General features: G+C 42.5%; 1 protein-coding gene across 5 annotated transcripts in view; it reads left to right on the top strand.

Annotated features, from left to right (window-relative positions):
• Window positions 1-24602, top strand: part of SLC16A14 (solute carrier family 16 member 14) — a 538310-nt gene that overhangs the window by 408727 nt on the left and 104981 nt on the right. For 4 of the 5 annotated variants that reach the window (XM_086944042.1, XM_086944040.1, XM_086944041.1 and 1 more), the window contains exon 2: window positions 24215-24492. In XM_086944042.1, coding sequence (XP_086800168.1) covers window positions 24231-24492 — 262 coding nt within the window. In that variant the 5' untranslated portion in view covers window positions 24215-24230. Of the gene's footprint in view, window positions 1-24214; window positions 24493-24602 lie in introns of those variants that run through there. The other variant, XM_086944044.1, reaches the window with a different exon arrangement.

The raw sequence follows: 24602 nt of genomic DNA on the forward strand, positions 1-24602 counted from the left end.
ATCTCATCAGAAATCGGCGTCTGTAAGTCACGCTGCCAGTCCAGTCTAGCCTTGGAGATCAGATGTTTCTTGTGTTGGTCCCCCAGCTTCTTGAGATTTGTGACCAGTTTGCTGGACGATGGGTTTTTAATCATATAAGTGAGTTCCAGCACCTCTGGCGGTTCGGCCAGTTCTGGTCCAAGCAGTTCCTGCAGTGCACTGCGTACTCTGTGGAATTGAAAGCTGTGCAGCAGCGTCTTCCCCGTCTGAGACTGAAGTACTTGTTGGAGAGTTTTCACTATCCCATTAAGGAATAGATCCCCCATCTTGACTATACCTAGTTTGTGTAGTGCCTTAATCACCCCTTTCTCTGTCAGTGGGGTAAGCCATAACGCCCACTCTACGTGCATGAGTGGTGAATACAGTATTCCACTGTCTTGCACGCGCACCAACTCATGCCATGCGTGATTCGTAGTTTTTATGGAGTCCAATATCCCAGTTCTGCGGTCCACGGGATGCCATATCATGGCCGGGAGAGGGGTAGGGTCTGCGAACAGACGCTCTAACTTTACATGTGGAAAATCGGGATTCCCATGAATCCATGTATGAAGGTGCGCCGCTTGCGCTATTCTGTAATAACGCTCCATGTCCGATGCCCCCAGACCTCCCATTTCATAGGGAAGCATTAATGTCTGCCATTGGACTCTGGGTTGTTTACCTCCCCACGCAAGTCTGATAAGTGTCTGCGTGAGTTGCCGGAAGAAGGCTCTGGACAGTACCACTGGGATGTTAGTAAACAGGAATAGGAACCTGGGCAGCACCACCATCTTCATTATCGCTATCCTTCCCATCAGGGACAAAGGTAGCCTGCACCACACCTCCACATCATCCACAAGTTTATTATACGCCACTCCGTAGTTCTTGCGTACTAGTATCTCGGGGTCAGTGTACAAACGTATCCCCAGATATCTTATGGAATCCGTGGTCCACTGTAACGGATACTCCGAGTCAAACGGGTGAGTCACCAGCGTCAGGGGAAGTGCCACTGATTTGTTCCAGATGACTCGTAGGCCAGATAGCGCACCAAATCTCACCACCTCCCTTAATACAGATGCCAGATTTACTTCCGGTTCCCTAACATACAGTAGGGTATCATCCGCATCCGTGGATATGCCAATCTTGTAGGTAGGGAAATTGATCCCCTTGAGCCCATGGTAATCTCTGATCGCGCACGCTAGAGGTTCTGCCACAAGTGCGTACAAGAGAGGGGAAAGGGGGCATCCCTGTCTAGTACCTCTGCTTATCGCTATCGGGGCAGTGACCGTGTCCCCTAGTTTCAGCCTAGCCGAGGGTTTGTAGTATAAAGCCCCCAGCATCTGTAAGAAAGGTTCACCCAACCCAAATTTCCTCAGGACTCTTAACATGAAGGGCCATTCCACAGAATCGAAGGCTTTCTCCATGTCTAAAAATATAGCCACCGCCTTATTGTCTTACTACACATGTTGTATGGTGCCTAGCACAGTGCGGATATTATATGTCAGGTTCCTTGCAGGAACAAACCCAGCTTGTTCCGGGGCAACCAGCTCCGGGACCAGTATAGCAAGCCGTGCAGCCAAGACCTTCGCATACAGTTTGGCGTCAACATTTATTAGGGAGAGCGGTCTGTATGATCCGCATTCATTGGGGGGCTTCCCCGGTTTCGGTATTGTGATAAGGAGTCCCTCCCTCATAGACTTCGGCATACTACCCTGTTGGCAAATATCATCAAAGAGAGACATCAAGTGCGGGATGAGCTTATCTTTGAAAGCCTTATAAAAGGCTACCGTAAGCCCGTCTGCACCTGGAGGACTGCCTGATCTCATCCCCTCCAGCGCCTCCAGGATCTCGTCTTTCTGTATGGGCATCATTAAAAATTCCCTCCGGAAATTAGCCAGGAAGGGCATATTGATAAAACTGAGGTAGTCGTCAATTTCCTCTTCTAGTTGTCCAGACCTTGACTGATAGAGCCTAGCATAGTAATCCTGGAACTCTGCAAGGATGTCGCTTTCCTCCGTAACCACCTCTCCCCTGGATGTAACCAATTCCTCAACTACTAGCGGCCGCCTGCTGTTGCGCATTAGTCTAGCCAGCAGTGAGCCAGGACGATCCCTCTCCCCATAGGTGCGTGCCGTGGCATATTTCCCCATGTGTTGAACCTCTCTATCCGCTTCCTCATTAAATTCTATAATCAGTTTTTTGATCTGTTCTTCAGTGTCGCTATTCGATGCGTGTCTAAGTTGTCATTCTAAGTCAGACAGTTGTGACTCGAGGTGTCTCAGCCGTTGCCGAATGGATTTAAGCACCCCAGAATGTTTAGCCATCGTCATTCCCCGGATGTACACTTTAAAGGTATTCCACACCGTTTGAAAACTGTCCACCGACCCCACATTGTTGTCAAAGAATGTATCTATGTCCTCTGCTAACTCCCCTCTGAAGACTTCGTCCAACAATGAATAGGGGGGAAACCTCCAGGTGAATGGGGGAATTCTCCTAGCTGGAGCGTCCAGGAGCAGCAGTAATGGTGAGTGGTCCGATAAAGTGCGGGGCAGTACTACACATCTCTTCACTGAGTTGAGGAGGGAGTGAGATGCGAACCAATAATCAATCCTCGTGTGTATATCATAGTAAGCCGAGTAATGTGTGTACCCTCCCCTCCCGGGGTGTCTATGTCGCCATATATCCACCATGCCCAGCTTAATCAGTTCCGTCTGCACAAGAACGGCAGATGCCGCTGGGCAGCGAGCCGTCCCAGCTGATCTATCCAGTTCCGGACTCAGCACAAAATTGAAATCACCCCCCCACAACAATCTTGACCCAACATACAGTCTGCACATGTCTGCTAGGGAGGAGTAAAACTCAGGATTGTCGTAATTGGGACCATAAACATTCACAACCACTAAATCGTGTCCTTTACCTGTACAACGTGCAAGAAGATACCGACCCTCCGGGTCAGCGGCTAACTCTGTCAATGCCATCTGTGATTAGGGATTGACCCACGTAACCACCCCCCTGGAGTGTGTAGTAAAGCCCGCTACAGCACAATTACCCCCTAGGCCTCTTGCGGTCAACATTTTACTCGTGAGGGGAAGGTGCGTTTCTTGCAGGAGAGCAATATCAATTCGGTGCCTGTGTAGATAGCTCATTACCTTCCTGAGCTTGCGATAATCGTTCAACCCTCTAACGTTCCATGTCAACACTCTCACAAGGTTGTGGCTACTGTCCAACCCTAGGACCTCAGTATCCGCCATCTTATCACAATCTGTTTGGTGATTTTGTGCACATTAGATCCCAGACACACAGCTGTAGTAGGCAACAAAACATCCCAACTTCTCCAGTTGACCATACCCAACGTGGTCAGATAGAAAAGACCACCCCCCCACCCACAGCCGACCACCCCCAACCTGGTCAGACAGCACCCACTACCACCCCCCATCTCTCCTGTGTAACAAATTGACCCAGCAATCCCTTGATTGGCCCTATCCAGAGCCTTGGGGCCGAAGGCGCAGGGGTAGAAGTCACCAGCCAAAAAGCAGTTAAACACAAGTCCAATACTGCAATGCTGAAGTACTCCTTCACGTTGCCCCCTACTAGCATTCAGCGCCCACTGTAGTCCTTGATCTGCTGTCAAATAAGTTGATTCCCCCTCATGTAGGCTATAACCCAGCACATTCCAGTGAGCAGTAGTCCCAACTCTACTCAGCCCCCCGCCGGAGGGGGCCCAGTTCTCCACAGCGCGCTGAGCAATACAACTTCATCAGTCAAACCCGAGTGAAAAAGAAGAAGGTGCAATGGGAGAGGGCAAACAAAACCAAGGAGGGGGGGGGGCGCTCCGCAACAACAGAGCCATCTTGGACCCCAGTTTCCCTGTGCAGGAAAAAAGGATAGAATCCGGGAATCTGTGCCCTCCTCACCATAACCCTGCACCAATGGGACAGTACTAGACACATAATTGCTCACTCATAATTGTTCATAGATAAACCAGAAAAGTCTCACCCAGCAATAGTCTCTTAGTGTTCTTGCGTGCCCCCTCTGGACTCAAGTATCCGCTGTACAATACTGTTCCGGCGGGGGAGACCCAACCTAAGGACCACTCCCCCAGAAAGGGATGACTCCCCAATATTAACACACTGGTATGGCCAAGCGGTTACTTGCAACTTATTCCTGGTCCTCCAGGTGTGATGAGGTAGCAGTTTCCTCCCATTGGCTTCTCGGACTATTCCTACGTTCTTTAGCCCACTCCTTCAGAGACTTCTGCAGCTCCTTGGGGTCAGTAAAGAAATGTGAGTGCCCCTGTCTGTTTATTTGAAGTTTTGCGGGGTACAGCATCGCGTAGTCCAGTTCGAGATCGCGCAGCTGTTTTTTGTATGGAGCAAAACGTTTCCTTTCCTCTTGTACCTTTGCCGTGAAGTCCGGGTAGATCGAAATGTCCATGCCCTCGTATTGTAGTTTCCCTTTTTCTCTGGCCAGTCGTAGCGCCAGATCCCTGTCACGGTAGTTCAGTAGTTTCGCTATTATTGGCCGTGCAGGTGCTCCCGGCTGTGGTTTCAGTCCCAAGGAGCGATGGGCTCTTTCCACTATGAACATAGGGGAAAAGACGTCATCCCCTAGTAGTGCTCTCATTAGTTTCTCCACGAACAGCTCCATTTTGCCAGTCTGAGTGGTCTCCGCCACCCCTGTGACGCGGATGTTGGAGCGTCTTGAACGTGCCTCCAAATCCTCAGTCTTGTCTTGAATGACCTGCAGAAGTCTGCCAAACTGCTTGCGATCTTTATCCCAGTCCGATTGTGCCTCCTCCGCCTCTGTCAGTCGTCTTTCCGCTATGTCGAGCCGTTCTGCATGCTTGTCTACACTTTCCGACATGCGGTCCATGCAGTATGTCAGGGCGTCAAGCTTAGTACCAATCAATGCCATGCTGTCCTGGAGTCCCTTTTCCATCGATACCAGCATTTCACGGATATCTGCGCACAGGGAGCCGTCTGGGGCGGCACTCCGCGGTGATGCCTCCGGGGCTGTCACATCAGGCCCCTTCGCTCTGCGCTGATCAAACGATAACTTAGCTTGTGTCCTGTCGCCCTTCCCCATGTTGTTCCTGCTGGACATCGAAGGCCACAACTTTGCCAACCACAGTGCGCGGCAAGGGTGAACCAGTGTCACTACGCAATCCTATGTAGTCCTCAAGCTCCAAGTAGCAGCTTGCTACGCAGCAAGAAAAGGGCCCAAAATAGCGGCTTTGCGCGGGACAAGTTTACAAGCGCGGGCCAGGTCCAGAAGCCTTATAGTACTTCCACAACAAAGTCACCCCTTCTCCACTACACCTTCAGAGGATTGCAATGTTAGATCGTATTGCAATGACCTGCACCTCTCGCGCTCTGTGTAGATCAGAGCCCAGGGGCACTTCACTAACGTTCCACCGGGCCAGGGTCAGCACACTGCCATCCTCCCGCAATGAATGCAGCCTCCTTCATGCACAGTCCCGCACTCGCTAATCGGCTCTAGCCTGCAGGCACCGGGGCCACGCGCTGCTTGACAGACGGCAGGAGTGTAACAGGCGGTCTCCCCCAAAGAAGTCCAGCATCCGAATGCTATTCCGAGTGCTCAGTGCCGCTGTGTCGGTGGCTGCGTGCCAGTCACCCTTCCGCCACAGTCCCAGTCACCGTGGTGCCACACATACTTCAGAGGGTGGGTCGCACCAGCGCGATGTGTCGACTCGTTTTCGGCGGCAGGCCCGCACTGCCGGCTTGTCCTCAGTCTTTTTCGCCGCACGTAGCGTGATGCAGCCCGGGTGCCGCCGCAGGCCAGTCCGTGGATGGCGGCCTGGTCCGCCCCTGCGAACTCCTTGCACCAGCAACGCTCCGATAGCACTGTTTTTCCAGCGGAAAAAGGTCTCCGTCTGCTCCGGAGAGTAGAAGGGAAGTTCTCACCTACTTTTAGGGCTGTTAGGGCACCTTAAGGATAAGTTTGGCGAATTTTATCGGGGCTTAGGCGAGGAGCTCAGCGCTCACACGTCTTTCATAGACGCTGGCAAGCTCCGCTCCCCGTGAACAAATACTCTTCCTGCCCACATAAAGCGTGTTCCTGCATCCACCATTGTATTCACGCTGCATAAAAAACTTCAAATAGTTTCCTCAGAACAGCAAACGGGCCGTCAGGCAAGCACTAATCACCAGCAGGCTGGACTCTTTACACCAGAATCTCCAAACAACTCCTACATAGATTCCAGACCATCCAGAATGCAGCTGCAAGACTCATATTCGACCTTCCACACCGTACCTACCTCACACCGCACCTCAGGAAGTTTCACTAGCTCCCCATTCACAGGTGCAGCTAATTCAAACTTCCCACACACACATACAATGCCCCAAACAGCCGCATACACTTTAACTAAACCACCAGGTACTTTCTGCCTCATTTCCCTTGCACACATTCCCACATCCACAAAACCAAAATTGGAGGTCCCTCAGTCACACCCAAGACATGGAAAGGCCTCCCTCAACACATCAGTGCCTCCTCCTCATTTCTTGTGTTCTGCAATAAGCTGAAGCCTGCGCACCGACCCAAGCGCCGGAATACCCTTTTGGGCGATTAGTGTGCTAAACAAATCAATATAATATAACATAACACATGTTATATCACCAATAACATGTTAATTTACATGTTTAATGACATCATTGAGGACATCACTCGTTACATCACTGATCACATCATCCGCCATGCTGCTGCTCAATTTACTCTGCTATCCCGTCATCTCTTTTTGTTAAAAATGTACATATTTGTTTGTAATCACGGAGTATGCTCTGAACCTTTCCATTGTGGAAAAGGTGTGTATAAGTACGTATATATATTTAAGCACTAGAAAATGTTTTTCACAAATGTTTTCTAACCATACATTACGAAAAGTTACTATAGCATGTTCCTGGGCATAACCTGAAAAACCTTTGTGATAGGCTACCCACCTCAGACACTACTTCCAATCCTGGACTTTTGTGAAATAGACTAATGCATTGTGGGCATGGTAGTCTTGTGTTGCTTTCATTAACAACAACTACCATCAGGTGGAAAAAGAAACAGAAAAATTTACTTAGCTGAAATTATGTCACTTAATTGTGCAGAATTTGGATTTTCCCACGTGAATGATGAACAGAGTCTGGACCTGGCGGACTTTTGCTAAACCAATTACCACTTACAGATTCCGAAAATTCACTCTACTTGACTAACTTTTTTTCTTAAGTACGTCTGTGCCAAGGGAGGAAAATGTTCCAACCGGGAAACATATAGAATACTACATTCGCAAAAGCCGTAATAAGTGTCTTTCTATTGTGGAAAAAGGGATGGGACATTTCCGATTTAGTTGTGGTGTAGCAGAAGAGTGTTCTCTATAGTGAAAGTAATGAAAGAAAAGAAAATACAACTACATGTGCAGATGGACATTTGTGTTACAATTATGAAGTTGGAAAGCTGCTTGACAGACCACTTGGGCATGTCATACAATGGAAGCAGATTGCTCCATGGGAGGTTTGTGAATCCATAAGGCTTGGAAATCTCTTTCCAGTATTTATTTATTTTGAAAGCTTTATATAGTGTGAACAAGACTCTTACGAGTATCAAAGCGCTTTACAGACAAGCATAAGAAAGAAACCAAAAAATTTTATTTAAAAAAGGGATAGGTGCAATTATCGCTAGTTGAGGATAAAGTGCCTCATTCTGAGTGCTCTGGGAACATGATGTATGTTGCTACCACACTGGAAATGACCGAAAAAGAAGGGATTCTTCAGGTCGATACAGAGAATTGTCATGCATCTTAGTAGTGCATGACAACCAATACAAGGCTTCAAAGAGCTTTTTTGAGTTGGTAGTGTTCTACTCAATGGGAGTGCTTCGGATGGAAGAGAGATGAAGAGTGTGAGCGTGTGTGTGTGTGTGTGTGTGTGTGTGTACATGCATGCATATGAGCATGCTACATATGTGTGTGTGACCTCTATGGGTAGTGTTGCCATGTCTTGCATGAGGGCCAAAGTTGTGCTTCAATCGAGTTTTGCAGCTGCTCCTGGGTGGCTACCGAAGTGATAGATCACATACATTAAATGTTAGTGTATAGATGGATAGAAGCATGTGAGTACGGTGTGGTCAATTTGCAAAGTATTTTGCAATCCACTCAGTGTGGCAGAGACCCCTCAAATCGTCGTCCTGCTGTTGCATTTAATGGTACAAATGTGCTTTATCAAGTGTTGAAAGTGTGAAAATGAACATTGTAGCACATTCGGATAGCAAGCATCTCTGGAATGGTTTACATATTAGTTTAAACTACATTGACTTTACACAGAAGGGAAGGTTGGTAACCCTTGAAAGTTTTAGTCTTACAATTATGTTCTATATTATGAATACCATCTAGACGTGGCGGTAGAACAGCCGTTGCGATGGACATTATGCCACAAGCCATGTTATGTGTTCCGATGAGCTAACCCTGAAGAGACAGGGAGCAACCTACAGGAATAGGTGTTTTTCAACTTGACACAGTAAATTAACTGAGGTGTGGAGTATGGATTAGAACAGGTGCAGCCATTATGAAGCCTGCATTAGTATATGCTGTGGAGTCCACCCAAGAAGGTCAGGGATTAGCCCAGAAGAAGTAGGAACTTTGCCACAAGTCACTGCATATATTCAGACAAGTTCACACCAAAAGAAAAAAGGGCCAGCCCATGGGACTATGTAAATGTAAAAAGAAGTATACTACATGGTTTGCCCTGTTCTAAACTGTAAAACTTTGTCCAATAACACCTGGTGACAATTGTGTATGGAAAACTGATGAGTCTGTACAATAATTGATCCAATATTTTCATTCGCAATTCAGACACAAATTTCGAATCAGAAAGCCCCTAGTAATAAACCCAGGGTAAACGTGGAGGAGATTTACTATTATCAGAGAGGTTTGAATGAATCTCCTTTGAGAAATGGCTATAGAAGACATTTTTGACAAGATTTAAGTCCATCTCAGCTTATTACGACATCTTCTATCTAGCTTCATGTGGCCTTAAACCTTAAAACTTTGATGGTCTTCCATGCAGTTGCTAAATCAAATTGAGCTGTAGATCTGAATATCTCACACCGGTCATCTCTGTGCTGTGGTCAAGCTTGAAAGTAAAATGAAGATACAAAATTGGCTCATACTTCAAGGTAATTAAAGTGTGTTTTTCACAATGAAGTATGAACAAAAAAAGATGTACATCATTAGCAAAGGTGTTTTTAGGCAGTTCCTTTTCAATTGGGAATTTCATTTTTGAAAACAAAGGTATTTTCTTCTATCCTACATTTAAAAAAAAACTCATGTTTTGCCCTGTGGATGGCGTTGAATCACTAAACCCACGTATTGAAGCAAGGTGTTATCTTCCATCAGAACAGTGCGGCATTAAGAGGCTGTTGCATCAAATGCTTTTGGCAGCACTTGGCAACCATAAGCGCAAACATGGGTATTCTGTTGTGTCAGGATCATGCATCATTGTCACCGATGTTTGCACTCACTCAGACGCAGATTCAATTAGTCACACTACTGAACACATGTTTTGCACCTAACGGAAAACACTTCATAATTAGTCATGCCCAAATTTAGCCTCCATGTACATTTTTCAACCAAATTCACAAAAACATGTTTTTTCGTTGTTATTTTCTGACCACAGCCGCATTTTAGTTTAGATTCTCTTGACACATTATTCTTGTTTCTTTCCAAATCTTACTATATAGTACCCTTCCATGAAGCAGAACCACTCACTTCTGTGATTTTGTGCTTAATTTGTACTTTTTTCATTTTTAGATTTGACGTGGAGTGGCTCTCGCACCATTCATGGCGAACCCATAGTATTCTATAGATATTTCAAGGAATGTGTTCAGCCTTTTTAGCCATTGGCTTCGGTGACTCATGAACCTTCAGTATAGGCTTGACACATTGTCAATAACATCTTGGATCAGCCCAAAGGAGTATTTCAGTCTTACCTTCTTTTTGTTGGTTTAGATGTATCTTTCTGCTACCATTGAAATGTATGAGTAACCATTTTACATATGAAAAATACACTCTGTCATCACACATCTAAATCATTATCTCATGTTATATGAAATATTTATAAAGAGCAATGTTTACCCGAAGGTATCTTGGCACTGCTTCCGCATTAAAGAAAGATGGTTAGTTATTGAAATTGAAGATGCTAGTTATTGAAAAAGCAAGTTTTTAAAGCTGCCCTGAAAGGCCAGTGTTCAGGAATAGATTTGATTTGATTTTGAAAGTTAGTTCCAAAGTTTCACGGCATTACGTACAAAGCCTCGCCCTCCTCAGGAGGCAAGTCTGTAGCTAGGGATTATTACATTTTTTTTGCGTTCCTAGAGGGCAATTGTCTGTAAGGGCAGTGCCAATTGGAGCATTGTTGAAGGTATTCAGGGCCTCTCCTTTATAGACCTTTACAGGTGATGCAAAGGGTCTTAAAGGAAATTCTTTGGAAAATCTCGAGTCAGTGGACCTTGTCTGGTGGAATGGTGGAGTGGTATTGGGGAAGACCTAAAAGCATGTGAACCCCAGTATTCTGCATGTCTTGAAGTTTGTTCAGAAGTTGTTTTTCAGTATTCAGGTAGAGACTGTTGCATTATTCAACAACAGGATGAGATAAGTGATAACTACTTTCCGTTACTGCTCTGGAAGATAAGGTAAAACTTTCTTCACCACTTACTTACATGGTTGCCACAAACAAGTTTATAATCAACCTGGGTTCCTAGATTTTTAGCTTTATCAACTGGGACTGGAAGAGTGCCCATTTCCTGTGGCCACTAGCTAGGTGACCAAAATAGATGTCTTTACCAAAGAGGACCACCTCAGTTTTTCAAGAGGTTAGTTTAAGGCAGTTTAGGTTCATCCAGTCTTTAATTGCAATCGTATGATTTTTTTATCTCATGTTGGTGTTATCATTGCTATTTGTCAGAGAAACAACTATTTAGGTGTCATCCGCATATGACGTGAGGGAGAACCCAAAAGATTTGACCAGAGTGGCCAGTGACCTGACATAAATGTTGAATAATATTGGGCTAAGTGAAGAGCCCTGTAGGACTCTTAAAGGCAGAGAAAAAGGGTTTGATGTAAAACGGTTACAGTTTGTTCTCTATCAGTAAGGAAGGAGCTAAGTAAGATCAAGGCTTTCCCTTTAAAAACAATTTCTGCTAGATGGTCCACCACCACGTTGTGGTTGACTGTTTCTAAAGTCGCTGAGAGATCGAGCAGAATCAAGGCTGCTTTCCCTCCAATGTCTAGTGTGGCTCTTATTTGTTCTGTAGCTGTAATCAGAGCTGTCTCAGTGCTATGTTCACTTCTGAACCCATATTGTGTGGAATCTAAGATTTGATTAGCTTGGAAGTATGTTGAGAATTGAAGGTGTATTGCTTTTTGGACAATTTTAGCTGGGAGTGGAATGCTTGAAATAGTACGGAACTTATTGGGATCTTCGGGGTTCAGATTTGGATTTTTCAGCATTGGTAGGATGGAAACCTTTCCCCATTGTTTAGGAAAAATTCCAGTAGTCAACCTGGTGTTTGAAATGATGGTAAGGTATTTAGCAATTATGTCTGTGGCCAATTTTATTGTAAGAGGGGGGCATCGGTCCAGTGGGGAGCCAGATTTTGTGCCGTTTGCTCCTTATTAAAGAGGGAGAAGTGAGTTAGGCATTTAGGAAAAGCTGAAGAAGGGTCAGTGTTTTTTTCTGTAGTTGTCCTGGCATGAGCAGTAAAAATGCAAAAGATTGTTTCTACTTTATTGAGAAAGGTTTTAGGTAGTGCATTACAGAATGTCTATATTGATTCAATAGTTCTAGTGTTAGAAGGAGTGGCCAAATTGGTCACTGTTGGAACAACTCTTTTATTGAATTTTTAGCCAATTAGATTTTATGTGAGAAATACTGTGTTTTTTCTTCTTCTATAGCTTGTTTATATTCTAAGCGGTATTTCTTGTTTTTATCTTTTTCCAGATTGCTGTAGTTGCCTCTCCATTGGCGTTCTTGCCTTCTACATTTTAATTTTAGTGATTTCCGTTTTGCGTAAACCAGGGTGCGGACAGATTCCCTTTGGTTTGTTTTTGCTGTTTTATTGTGGCAAAAGAGGATATGGTAGTGGTGAGCCAAGAAGAGTAGTTAAAGGGACAATTCATCAGGATCACCAATGGTAGGTGGAGGGGAACCTGTTAGTCATAAAAGGAATTGCTCAGTCTGAATCTGGTGCTAAGCTCTATTGTATTTTTGATTGTTTAAAGGCCTGATATTTGGTTAGTTTTCCGAGATTTTTCTCTCAAATAGAATGGGTGGTGGTGGAGAATCTGTTAGTTGTAAAAGGAATTGCTCAGCCTGAATCTGGCGCTAAGCTCTATTGTAATTTTGATTGTGTAACGGTCTGATATTTGGTGAGTTTTCCGAGATTTTTCTCTCAAATGGAATGGCACAATGATGAGACCATAGCAAAGAGAGAGAGAGTTCCATACCATCAAGACAGGGTTGTTTGAAAAACTGCCATCAAGGGTATGGCCTGTTAAATGGGTAGGGTAGTCCACCTTTTGAGTAAGGCCAAAATTAGGGCTGCTGTATCTTCATCGTTATATGTCTCTAGATGAAAATTCATGTCACCTGATAAAGTAAACTCTGGGTGCTGGAGGCGAAGTTCGAGAATTCATTCAATGTATATACATATCACATTTATTGTTGTGCACTGCAGTAGCAATTTTTCAGCGTTTTTTAGCTATCAAGCGCTGTTATATTCCATATAGGTACCCTGATATAGGCCCAGGTAACTTCATAACCCTTCACCTACATTCTTCCCTACATTATACTTATACCGGTTTACAAGGACTGACTTTTTACCTATATATGACACTGCATTCAGAACGCTGGTTTTGCTTAGTTTGAAATCTCATACATTATGCATGAGGATTCTTGGAACCTCAGCAGGACTAACATCTCCTGAATAATATCTGTGTATAAAGTTCATGCACAACATCATCCTTAGTCCAACACAGTAATACATCGAGGAAGGACCTCTGGGGAGACATATGGGTATATCTACATCACATCTTCCTATGATCGACAGAGAAGACCAGGACTAACCAGCCGACACACTGACCAGAGACGCTGAGGTTCCTGCATGCAGACACTCCAGCTCACAGTGGTCTAAACACATCCCTCGCGGGGTGTACAACTCGAGACCAGGACAGGTTCCACAGTCTCTCACTTCAGGTAATGGGGTCGACTTTATCCTAGAGGGGTTCTTGGCTTAACACCTACACACATGCTAGGTACACTTAGGTACATCTAGTTAGGGCGGCATCGTAGGAGTACGCATCTTTTTATTATCATGTATTTTATATACTTGTATGTATTCATGATTACTGCAAGATGGTAGAGCTCTACCATCCATTTACTTTCATAGTACTTCTAATCCTATATATATGCTACTGTCTAATGGTTGTTGCAGCTCATTTATTCTACACCAGAATAACAACTGTTCAATAAATACTTATTGAAAACGCCCAGTCTGTTATTCTGTGTATCTCTCTAAGACAGACTAAGCAAGCACAAGTGACCGAGCGAAAAGTAGTATATTGTTTCCACGGTCCTGAGGGATCAGAGTTGTCCTGTTCGATGGTTGCCAAGAACTATTCTCTCTCTGGTAAGAGGAGATTCTAGCGACGCTGTGAGCTAGCTGGTACAAAATGCCAACATACCCGGTGGGGGAGTTCAGAATCAGTCTGACACCAATCCTAGAGTGTATGCTGTCCGAATTGTATAGGTTTTATAGTAACTACACGACAGCGCAAGGGCCAGACTTTCTGGCTTTGGAAAACCTTTTATTTATTTCATATATTACAATCTCAGCACCAAAGAGCAACCAATCTCTCTACAAAGACAATTTTTATTTCAGCAGGTGCATCTAGATCATGAGCAGTTTTATATGTGTAGTGTTCAGTTAACGTTTGATTACCAAAATCACGATATGATCGGGAGAATCATATCATTTGAAATGCACTAGATAGTAGGCTGTACGGTTGTTGTTTTTCCTCATACATAATTTACAAATATTTTCATATTTTTACATTAAACTACACATTTTCTCAAATGAAGGCACAAGAAGATAAAGTGATTTTCCCTGATCGACACAATAGTTTTTGGTGTACTTCCAAATCCACGATAAGAACTGAGGTGCTTGCATACTAAGTTCAGCAACTTTGCTACAAATTGAAAGATACTCATTAAATCTTCACACCAAGAAGAGTGTTTATCTTTACATATTAACCAGCTGCCTCCACTCCTATTCCAAACCAAAAATGTTGGTCTTACTTAAACTCCCCAAGAACATCTGCCTGCATGAAGGCAGAAATAAATAATGCCAAGATGCTGGTTACTTAGTCAAAGAAAAAGTCATTGTTTCTCTACCTTCATTCAGAAGAAGGGTAAAAGGGCAAAGCACTAAGGCTGTTTTTTTCTTTAATAAACATTGATTAAACAGACTTAGACCATTTTGTGAATTCATGTGGTCTAAAGTAATTTCTTTACTTCTGTTTTCATATTTTTTAGCATATTCAAACATTATTGATAAATGTCCTTCAAAAAGACAGACTACCTGCTACATTTAACATGTATACACTGCGTTACTCAATTAATTAGACCGAACATATATTACAAAACATACATTAAATACAAAATTGCAACATAAAACAATGTGAATTCCCACTACAAGCAGTCAAAAATGTACAACAGCCATATATATGGTTATTTCCACACCATTAGTAATTGAAACCTGTGGAGGCTGTTGTCCACTGTGTACATATATTTAAAGGTCTAACAGGGCAAACGAAATTATTCAACCAAATGCTCCAGATAGACAATTATTTAATCATTAGGGTGTTATCCCAGGGAAAGTTAACGCTGACGCGTTTCGAGCCCCTCAATAACTCTTGGGGTTCTCTTCAGGGCTTGTGACTGGATGAGATCTGGAAAAAAGCGCAGTAACATTTTAATGTGATTTAGTTCTCTCTATCAGTTATTTATTGGATACTAGAATCCCAGAGTTTGATCAATGTAGTCACAAAAGAGGGCTTCAAACAAGGAATCTAGGAATTTGAATATCTATCTAAAAAGAATGCCAGAATCCCGGTAATCTATTTTTTACCAAAAATCCACAAAGATCTTAAAGAGTCACTGGGGAAAATGGTTGTTTCCGGTTGTGACTCTTTAATGCAACCAATATCCAAATACGGGGACACTTTCCTGAAACCTTTCTTACAAGAAGTACCCTTGTAACTAAGAGACACCATGGATTTTATAAACAAAACAGAAGGTATGCACTTTATGTTGCATTTTTGTATTTAATGTATGTTTTGTAATATATGTTCGGTCCAATTCATTGAGTAACTCAGTGTATACATGTTAAATGTTGCATGTAGTCTCTCTTTTTGAAGGACATGTTTCAATAATGTTTGAATATGCTAAAAAATATGAAAACAGAAGTAAATTAATTACTTAAGACCAAATGAATTCACAGCATGGTTTAAGTCTGTTTAATCAATAAACAGCCATTGGTTAGTGGTCATGAACTTCTCTGTATAAAAAGATTTGTATAGGCCCGTACTGACCTCTAGTAGGGCCAAACCCCTTGTTCACATGGCCTAAAGTGGTGCTCCCCCATTCCTCAAGCCTCGGTTCTAGCTGGTGAGCTTCTGTCTCAATGCCAGTAGTACTGGGGCAAACAAGACCAGAGTCCATCAGGTGCAATTGTCAAGTGACTGCATCAATCAGAGGTTAATTGGTTACCTCAGTCAACGTTGCTGGAACTCTCCTCTGGGATAGGAGTCCCAAGGGGTGACACAGACAGCCTTTGAGTTTTTGATGAGTGACTGCTCAGAAGCGGCAGTGCTTTGAGGAGTCAGGTAAAGGTAGGGCCTGTTGCGATGAATGATCTTAAGGTGCCCAGGGTGCAGCATTGTGTATTGTATTCCAGCTTGGCAAAGTTTTCACTTGATGTCAAATACTCATGCCCGGCCTCTTGGACTGTTAGCGTGAAATTCAGAAAAATGGAGGGATCGGAGTCCTCATGAGTCAGAATGTCAGTGACTGCTTTTCTCAGGCCAGGCGCAGGGCTGCATTCTGATCACTAAAGTTGACCTTCTAGAGAAAATTGGGCCCAAGGTGAGAGTCTAGGGCCCAGGGATCAGTGAGCCCTTTCCACAACGAACAACACAAAAAGCTGTCAGCTCCAAAGGGGGTTTCGAGACGCCATATTGCCTGTGTTTGTTGTCTCAGGCTTACCTTAAGATCCACAAGTTGTTGCACAATGATCGTCCTCCAAGTGCTTGTTCCTCACTTTTCTGACATTTCGCACTTTACTGATGTAAACCTGCTCTTTTATTATAGGCAGCTGTGTTGTACTCAAGAGTGGAAATTCGAGTTTTAGCTGTAGTAATCTGTTTTCATGGTTGCTGAGAGCAGTGATTAGCTTGTCCACTCTAGAGGTAAACATTTCAATCGCGTTACCTATAAAAGTCAGGCTTTACTGGATATGCACTACATGCGACTTCATGTCATCATCGTCCATTTTTGTGGTGGCTGAGATAATAGAGCTTGTTGTGATGAGTGAGCTATGCCTGTCTTATTGGTTTTAAAGTGCATTTTAGCTTACATAGTGTCTCTCTTCCCCATCATGTATACAAGGGTATAGGCAGTTGGGCCCTGCCTAGAGCCCCTCGTTCCCAGCGTGGTGAGGATGTATGATCATTGGGGGATGCTGTGGCTGCTGGGGAAGCTCAGCTATGAGTAGAGTCTTAACGCCCTACAGTATTTATGCCGCAGATCTCACCGTTCTCAATGCAGTCCACTCCTCTGCAGCTCACTCCCACGTTGCTAGGGCAAGGGACTGGACACCAGGAAGAATGTTACACAATTAATACATTGGGGTCCACATCCACTTTTATTCCTGACACGGGAGTTACAGCAGGCTCCCCCCAGGTTGGTCCCAGTAGCGTGGCACAGCAGCCAATCCATTTGCTGTATAGTGTCTCTACATAGCACAGGGTTAACTCAGACTTCACCAAGATGTATGTGCCTCAGTGGTGAGCATCAGTAACAGGCCTTGATGAGGGCAGCCACGTCCTGACCCAAGACTCCCGGGAGCCCCACAAGATCATGTCACCAGTGGTTGGTACTTTCAAGGGGATCCTCACCCTCTCTGCATATCCCCCAATACACGGAAGCTTGAGCAGGCTCCTCTCCATCCCCTTAGGGCACTCACCTGTCTCCATGGACCTGTTTGCATATCCTTCTCAATGCCCCTGTCCATGTTGCTACCTGCCATCACCACAGAGGGGAAAAAGTGGGACCTCCCAGCCTTTTTACATGGAATTCCATCCATGAAGCCAGGCCAAGGTAGGCCGCACCAACTGACACAGCAGTCGCCGCACCACCATTACCAGCAGTTATCACCCAGGTCAGAGCGCCAAATTCAGAGTGTGGCAGACTCCGCCATCTTGGACCTAGCCAGGTTAACTCACATATTCTGCATCTCTTATTTATTATTCCTTACCCTTCAATCTAATTCACTCATTCATCAGCTTTTACTCCTTATCCTTTACTCCTCATTTCCAATCTCTCACTCCTCAAACTTCCTCTCTTATTCCTTATGCGTTACTAACCAATCCTCGTCCCTCACTCCTCATTCCTTACATGTCATCCATTACCCCATATCACTTATTCATCATCCCTCACTCCTATCAGATCCCTCATTTTGAATCTCTCTCTTCTTAATCCGCACCCCACAGCACCCACTCCTCATTTTTAATTTTTTGCTACTCATTCATTACTTCTCACATTACTCCTTATCCTTCTTACCTCATTCCTTATACCTCACTCATCAGTCCTCAGATCTCACTCCTGATTACTCACCCCTCATTTCTCAGCCTTCCCCCTCATTTATTCTTTTGATGGTTAACGCATGTCTCACCTTAATTCGTATCCATCAGCCCTTATCCTTCCACATCCTTTACTCTTCATGTATCCCCTCTCACTCCTTAACACTCACTCATCATTCCAGATCTATTACTCATCCTACCTCCCCCTTGACTCCTCATTACTCAGCCCCTCCCTTCTTCTTCACTCTTCATTCTTTACTTCTCTTCTGTCATGCTTAGGGTCCGACTTACATGTTGGTAGAGAGGGAACAGTGGTTCCTGTCAATGCTTGAAATGTCCATCAGCAGACATTATAGAATTTGGCAGTAAGCATCGGTGTCAGGGCGACAGTGTAATTTACTCTATCGCTCGGTGGATTGTTGGCAGACCACCAAAATATAAATGAGTTCCTCAATGCCCTTCTTCTGGTTCTCACTTTTTTCCTCACCCCTCTGTCCTCTACCCTTACTCCTCATCTATCACTATCATTCAGTCATCCTTTATTCTCCAAACATAGGTCATCTCTCACCTTTAAACCCTTCACATCCCTCACTCTGCAACACTCAACCCATGTTTTAATGTTCTATCCCTCACCCCTCATCTCGCATTTGTCTTACCACATCCCCTCATCTTTTATTCCATCTCTTTATTTCCCATTCTTCAACTCACTCTTCATCACTGATTTGTCACACTTTATTCCTCACCTCTCGTATTTTTCTTTCCTCATCCCTCAAAGCTCATACCTCCCCCTCTGAGAAATGATCTGAAATGGACAAATGGTGATAACTTAAAATGTTGACCACACTGTCTGTTTCAGGACATTCTGATCACTTACATTTCATTACTCAGTTTTCTTTCCTATTTCTGTACCCTCTTGCCCGCACTCCTCTTTCTTTGTTTTTCATACTTTTTTAATCAACCATCATTCCTTAATATTATCTATCACTCTTCAGTGCTTAGCCCTGATGTCTGACTCCTCATCCTTCATTTCTCAGTTGTTAACTCTCATCCCTTACTTTTAATTACTCCTACCTGTAGTCTTCCTCCACAACTCTCACTTCTCATCTTGTATCTCATCCCTCATTCACGTTCTCCTTCTCCATCAGTTCTCATCCCCAAGACTCAAAACTCGTGCCTTATTCCTCTATGCTACTTCCTCACTAAATCACCCGCTTCCCTCACTCTTCATCCCTCATTCCACACTCTTGCCCCTGATTTCTAGTCTACAGCCATCCATTACTGTTCATCCTCTCTTCAACAGTAACACAGAAATTGGACAAAATATGTTTTCCTAAAATGTCCATCACCCTGACCATTTAGGATATCCTTAACCCTCCCTACTCATGACACAGTTCTCAATATTCACCCCATATTTCTCACTCATCATGCCTCACTGTTCCCTCATTCTACATCTGTCACTGAAACCACACCTATCAACCTTCGGTCCTCACACTTTATTTCTCATTCTTTACTTCTAATCTCTCACTCCTCATCCTCCATTACTCATTTGCCATCCTTCAAATGTGCTGTACCTAATCCCTTTTAAGACATCTCATTGCTCCCTCCTCATTCCTCAGTCATCCTCCATCATACTTCAGCCCTCGTCCCTTAAACCTTATCTGGCATACATCACTCCTCAAATGCCTTATCTGCCACTCCCATTCCTCATAACCCATCTTCCATGTCTCACCTCCCTCATTCCTCAGTAGTCACTCCTTATCTCCTGCAGCTCTTTACCATGGAAGTCATTTGGATGTAGTGAGGGGTCGCAACTGTGACCTCTGGCTTGCTCCCTGCTACTCCTGCCACTTTCTTTGAGACCCCTGGCTGCAAAGGAGGCAAATAAAGTACTTGCTCATCACTCATTCTTCTTCCCTCACACTCCCTTTTTTCTTCCTCAATTGTTACCCCTAATCCACGATTCTATATCTCTTGTTGTTTACCTATTCTTTTTGCTTTGTGTAATGAGTGAAATTAACAAAAGATGATGCCCTAAAATGTTCATCACCGTGTCTATTTTAGGACAATCTAATCCCTCACGCCTCATGCCTCGGTTCTTATTCCTCATTCCTAATCACTCATCCCTATCTCCAATTTCCATTATCCCAATGATTTACTTATCACCCCTCATTCATCCATTCACCACACCTGCTCCTTAACCCTCAACCCACCTCCCTTCAAAAATTGGAAAAAATACTGTAAACACTATACCTCAATAAATAATTTAGTACGGTGTATTTACAATTTTTAATATATTTAATTCTTTAAAATGTCTACCCAGTACTGCAGTAATACCTAGAAATGACTGTGCTACTTAATTTTTTTTTTAAATAACAAACATTCAAAGAAAACATACTTGCTAGGTACTAGCATGGTGCTTCCTAAACTTGCTTTAAAAATCTGTGAAACATATATTAAAAAATTTCCCTACCTATTACCCATTTAATAAAGTGATAATAGGGAGCGAACAAGACTACAATCTACTAGTTACCTATATCTAGGGCCTTTACCTAGAACACAGCCAAAATGTATTCAAAATTATATGGCGGCCTTATAATTTTGTAAAGAGAGCCATTAGCCAATCATATACTGCCTTATCCCTGTCATGTACCACGCAATACCGTGAAGTTACAGTGATATACTAGGTATATATTGTATTGCATTATCCTTGTGTAACGCATGGGCAACACACTATTTAAGTCAGATGCACAAAGTAATGCAAGGCCACCATGTGGTGCCCTGCATTGCTTGGTAAATTCGTAAATTCATTGTTTTGCATCTACATTCCAGCTGTTTCAACTACATCCATAATCCACTCCACTCTATTCCACTCCACTATACATCACTCCACTTTACGATATTCCACTGTGCACCACTCCAGTGTTCACTTTTCCACCCTATGCCACTCCACTGTATGGCACTCCACGCCACGCTGTTCAACTGTACTCCACTCCAATTTACGCGATTCCACTGTACCCTACTCCACTCTATGCCACTTCTCTGAATACCGCTCTACTCTACGCCACTCCACTTTGCACTAACTCACTGTACGCAACACCAGTCTATGCCACTGCACTGTGTAGTATTCACTCTACCCCACTCCACTGTATGCTACCCCGTTATATGCTGTTCCACTCAACGCAAATCCACTGTGATTCTTGACACCTTCCTTGCCTTTGATAGGCAGGCCAAGAGGATTATGTGCTCATATTTCTACATTATTAAAAGTTAAAAAAAAGGTATTTGCTTGTATTCCTTTTGAGCTCAGAGTTGCCCTAGGCACTGCACTCATTACAGCACGCCTTGACTACTGTAATGCTCTGTTCATAACCATTAATATTTCCACCCTTAATGTACTTCAGACTTGACTATTCAGAATGAGGCTACCCACTAGTCCTGGATCTTCCTAAACAATGGTCGACCAGAGAGGGCATTTGCTTCCTTCACTGCTGCTGGTCAGAAAGTGTGTGACCTTTAAAGCTCTCTGTCTCATTCATACTGCCCACCACTGCCAAGGGTTGTTGCATTTGAAAACAGTCTTTCACTGGCATATCCCAAATATACTGCTGAGGTCTGCCTCTCTCAGGAAGGTGAAAGAAAATTCCTAGATTTCATAAAGCCAACGCGGAGGGTGTGCTCTTAGTGTTGCCGCTGCTAAGCTGTGGAATACGCTAACTATACACATTGCAAGTCTCTCCTCCCATTCTTCCTTTCATAAGCAATTGAAAATGTGACTTTTCTCTCTGCCGTAAGTTATGGGGCTGGTCCTCTCTATTGTAGTTGCTCGCCTTAGCTAGTGCGTTGACACTTTCTGGTACAAAGGGCTCTATACATCTTTAAATACAAATACTGTAGGCCACGCTACTCTATGCTATTCCACTGTATGCCACACCACCGTACGACACAACACTCCACGCTATTCCACTATATGGCACTCCACTGTATTAAACTCTACTCTACACCACTTTACTCAATGCTATTCCACACTATACGACCTCAATCTGCGCAACTCCACTGTATGGTATTCCACTCTTCGGCACTCCACCGTACAGCTGTGCCGTACTCTGAATCCTAAATTACACTTATCTTCCTTTTCTCTACTCAGCCTTAAACCTTGAAAGCATCCTTTCCTCCCTTTACCTCTACATGCACCGAAAAACATTGTTAATTGAAAAAATAATTACCTCTGTAGCAATGTACTTGCGGTTAAGGTAGAAATACTAACCTGTGTGGTAGTTACCTGTGTGGTAAACTTATGTATTATAATGGATACCTGATAAAGGATGTTTCTTTCTTTTATTTTCAGTTAAATATTTGTCAAATTCATTTTAATTCATTCATTTTAGCCCATATCATATACTTTAAGAATATGATATTAATTTCAATTTCCAACCTTAATTTTAAAGCAAATCAACATTACTTCAAAGCATGGCATTTTCATTTAAACATGAGTCGTATTAATTAAACATGGCTGGTATTCATTTAAATATGTGCTTTATTTATTACAATGGATGCCACATTTATCTCAGATAGTTTTATATTCATTTCAAAAAGTGTCATATTCATTTTATTCAATCTCATATTAATTTTGATTTAGGGCATATTAATTTCAGCAGGTTGCATACTTGTTTAAAATTGGTTAATATTCATTTTAGCATATGCCATATTCCGTTCAATGGATGTTATACTTGTTTCAATGTATAACACATTCACATTAATACTTGACATGTTCATTTTAACATGGGCCATATAAATTTCATTGTATGTTATAATTATTTCAAAATATGTTATATTCACTTTTATTTGTAGCATATTCATTTCGGAGCATGCCATATTCATTTTAACGAGCAACATTATAATTTTAGTATTGTCAATCCATTTTAATGCTTGTTGAATTAATTTCAATGGGTCTCATAATCATTTCAACGCATTTCATAATCATTTTAGCCTGTGTCATATCCCTTTCAATGGGTTTTGCATTCATATTAACACTTGTTATATTCTTTTAAACAAACGTTGCATCCATTTTACCACATATAATATTCATGCCAATGTGTATCATACAACTTTCAATGCACTGCCTATTCATTTTGATAAATATCATGTTTATTTCAACGTTACACATATTCATTTTAGATTCAAACCAAATTAATTTGAATGAAGCTCATATTCATATTAGAACATGTCATATTAATTTTAACATGTGTCATATTCCTCTCAATCAATGGTATATTTGTTTCAAAAGATGTCATAATCATATTAACACTCTGAATATTAACTTTGCCATGTGTCATATCTATTTTACCTTATTTAATATCCATTTCAATATGTATCATATTAATTTCAATGCAGGCCATATTCATTTTGACAAATGCCGTGAGAATTTCAGTGTTGGTCATATTCATTTTAAGTCATGTCAAATTCATTTTAATAGAGCTTATATAAATTTCAAAACAAGTTAAAATAATTTTAAATTATCTCCTATTCATTTCTGTATATCTAATATTCATTACAATCTCGATAATGTTAATTTCAACTGAATTCATAGCCATTGCAACACATGTAATGTTCATTTTAAGGTATGTGATATTATTTTCACCGTACAATATACTCTTTTCAGACTATAAGATATTCACTGCTGTAGCTGATATTCATTTCAGCATGTGTCATAATCCTCTAGGCATTTGTCAGTCATTTCAAGAAATGTTCCATTCTTTTGTGATGCATATTGTAGTTATTTAATTGCTTGATATATTGTTTACAGTGAGTATCATATTTATTTCAGTATAGCTGATAAATATAGAGTATATCTGGTATTCAATTTAAAGTGTGTGTGTATTAATCGCTAAGTAGCATATTCACTCCACCATTCTTCTTATTTGTTCTTGTAAAAGTCAGATTCATTCTCCCAGGTATCATAATTATTTTGACGCATATGACATTCTTTCTTGTATGTATCATATTCATTGTGCAGCACGCAATGCATTTCAGGAGGTGTCCTATATGGGGATCTGTAATTTTATGTGAACGGCTTCCCATAGGAACATTACTTTACTGCCTAGCCTTAGTGGTGGAGGCACAGCACTGGAGAAATGAGAAGAGAACAAAGTTTGTTTGTTTGAGTTGGCTATACACCCACCCGTCTTTGCAAACATAGAGTTGTTTTTAGAAAAGCAAAATGCATGAAAACATCAATTTCATTTTGTAGTCTATGTTAAATGTAATCAGCTGCTATTTTTGTTGCAGAATACTGTAAGAAAAAATGGGCGCCAACGGTGAAGATATTGATGGTGACTCTGAAGATGACTTAAAACTTAATTTGAAAAGAGGAAGGCTTAATCCTAGCATAGACCGAGGATGGGCCTGGATGATCGTCCTCTCCTCCTTCCTTATTCATATATTTGTGATGGGCTCACAGATGGCATTAGGAATATTAAACATGGAGTGGCTTGAGGAGTTCAATCAAAGTCGAGGTTTGACAGCATGGGTTAGCTCCCTCAGCATGGGCATCACACTGATTGTTGGTGAGTACACCCTTATTTTTTATTTTTGCACAAATGCTTCAATTGTTAGTTCTTCTCTAGTGAATGCATTGAATACAGGGTGCCAACAGACGCTAATTATTTCTGACTAT

The sequence above is a fragment of the Lissotriton vulgaris genome, chromosome 11 (assembly GCF_964263255.1).
Source record: "Lissotriton vulgaris chromosome 11, aLisVul1.2, whole genome shotgun sequence".
NCBI lineage: Eukaryota > Metazoa > Chordata > Amphibia > Caudata > Salamandridae > Lissotriton > Lissotriton vulgaris.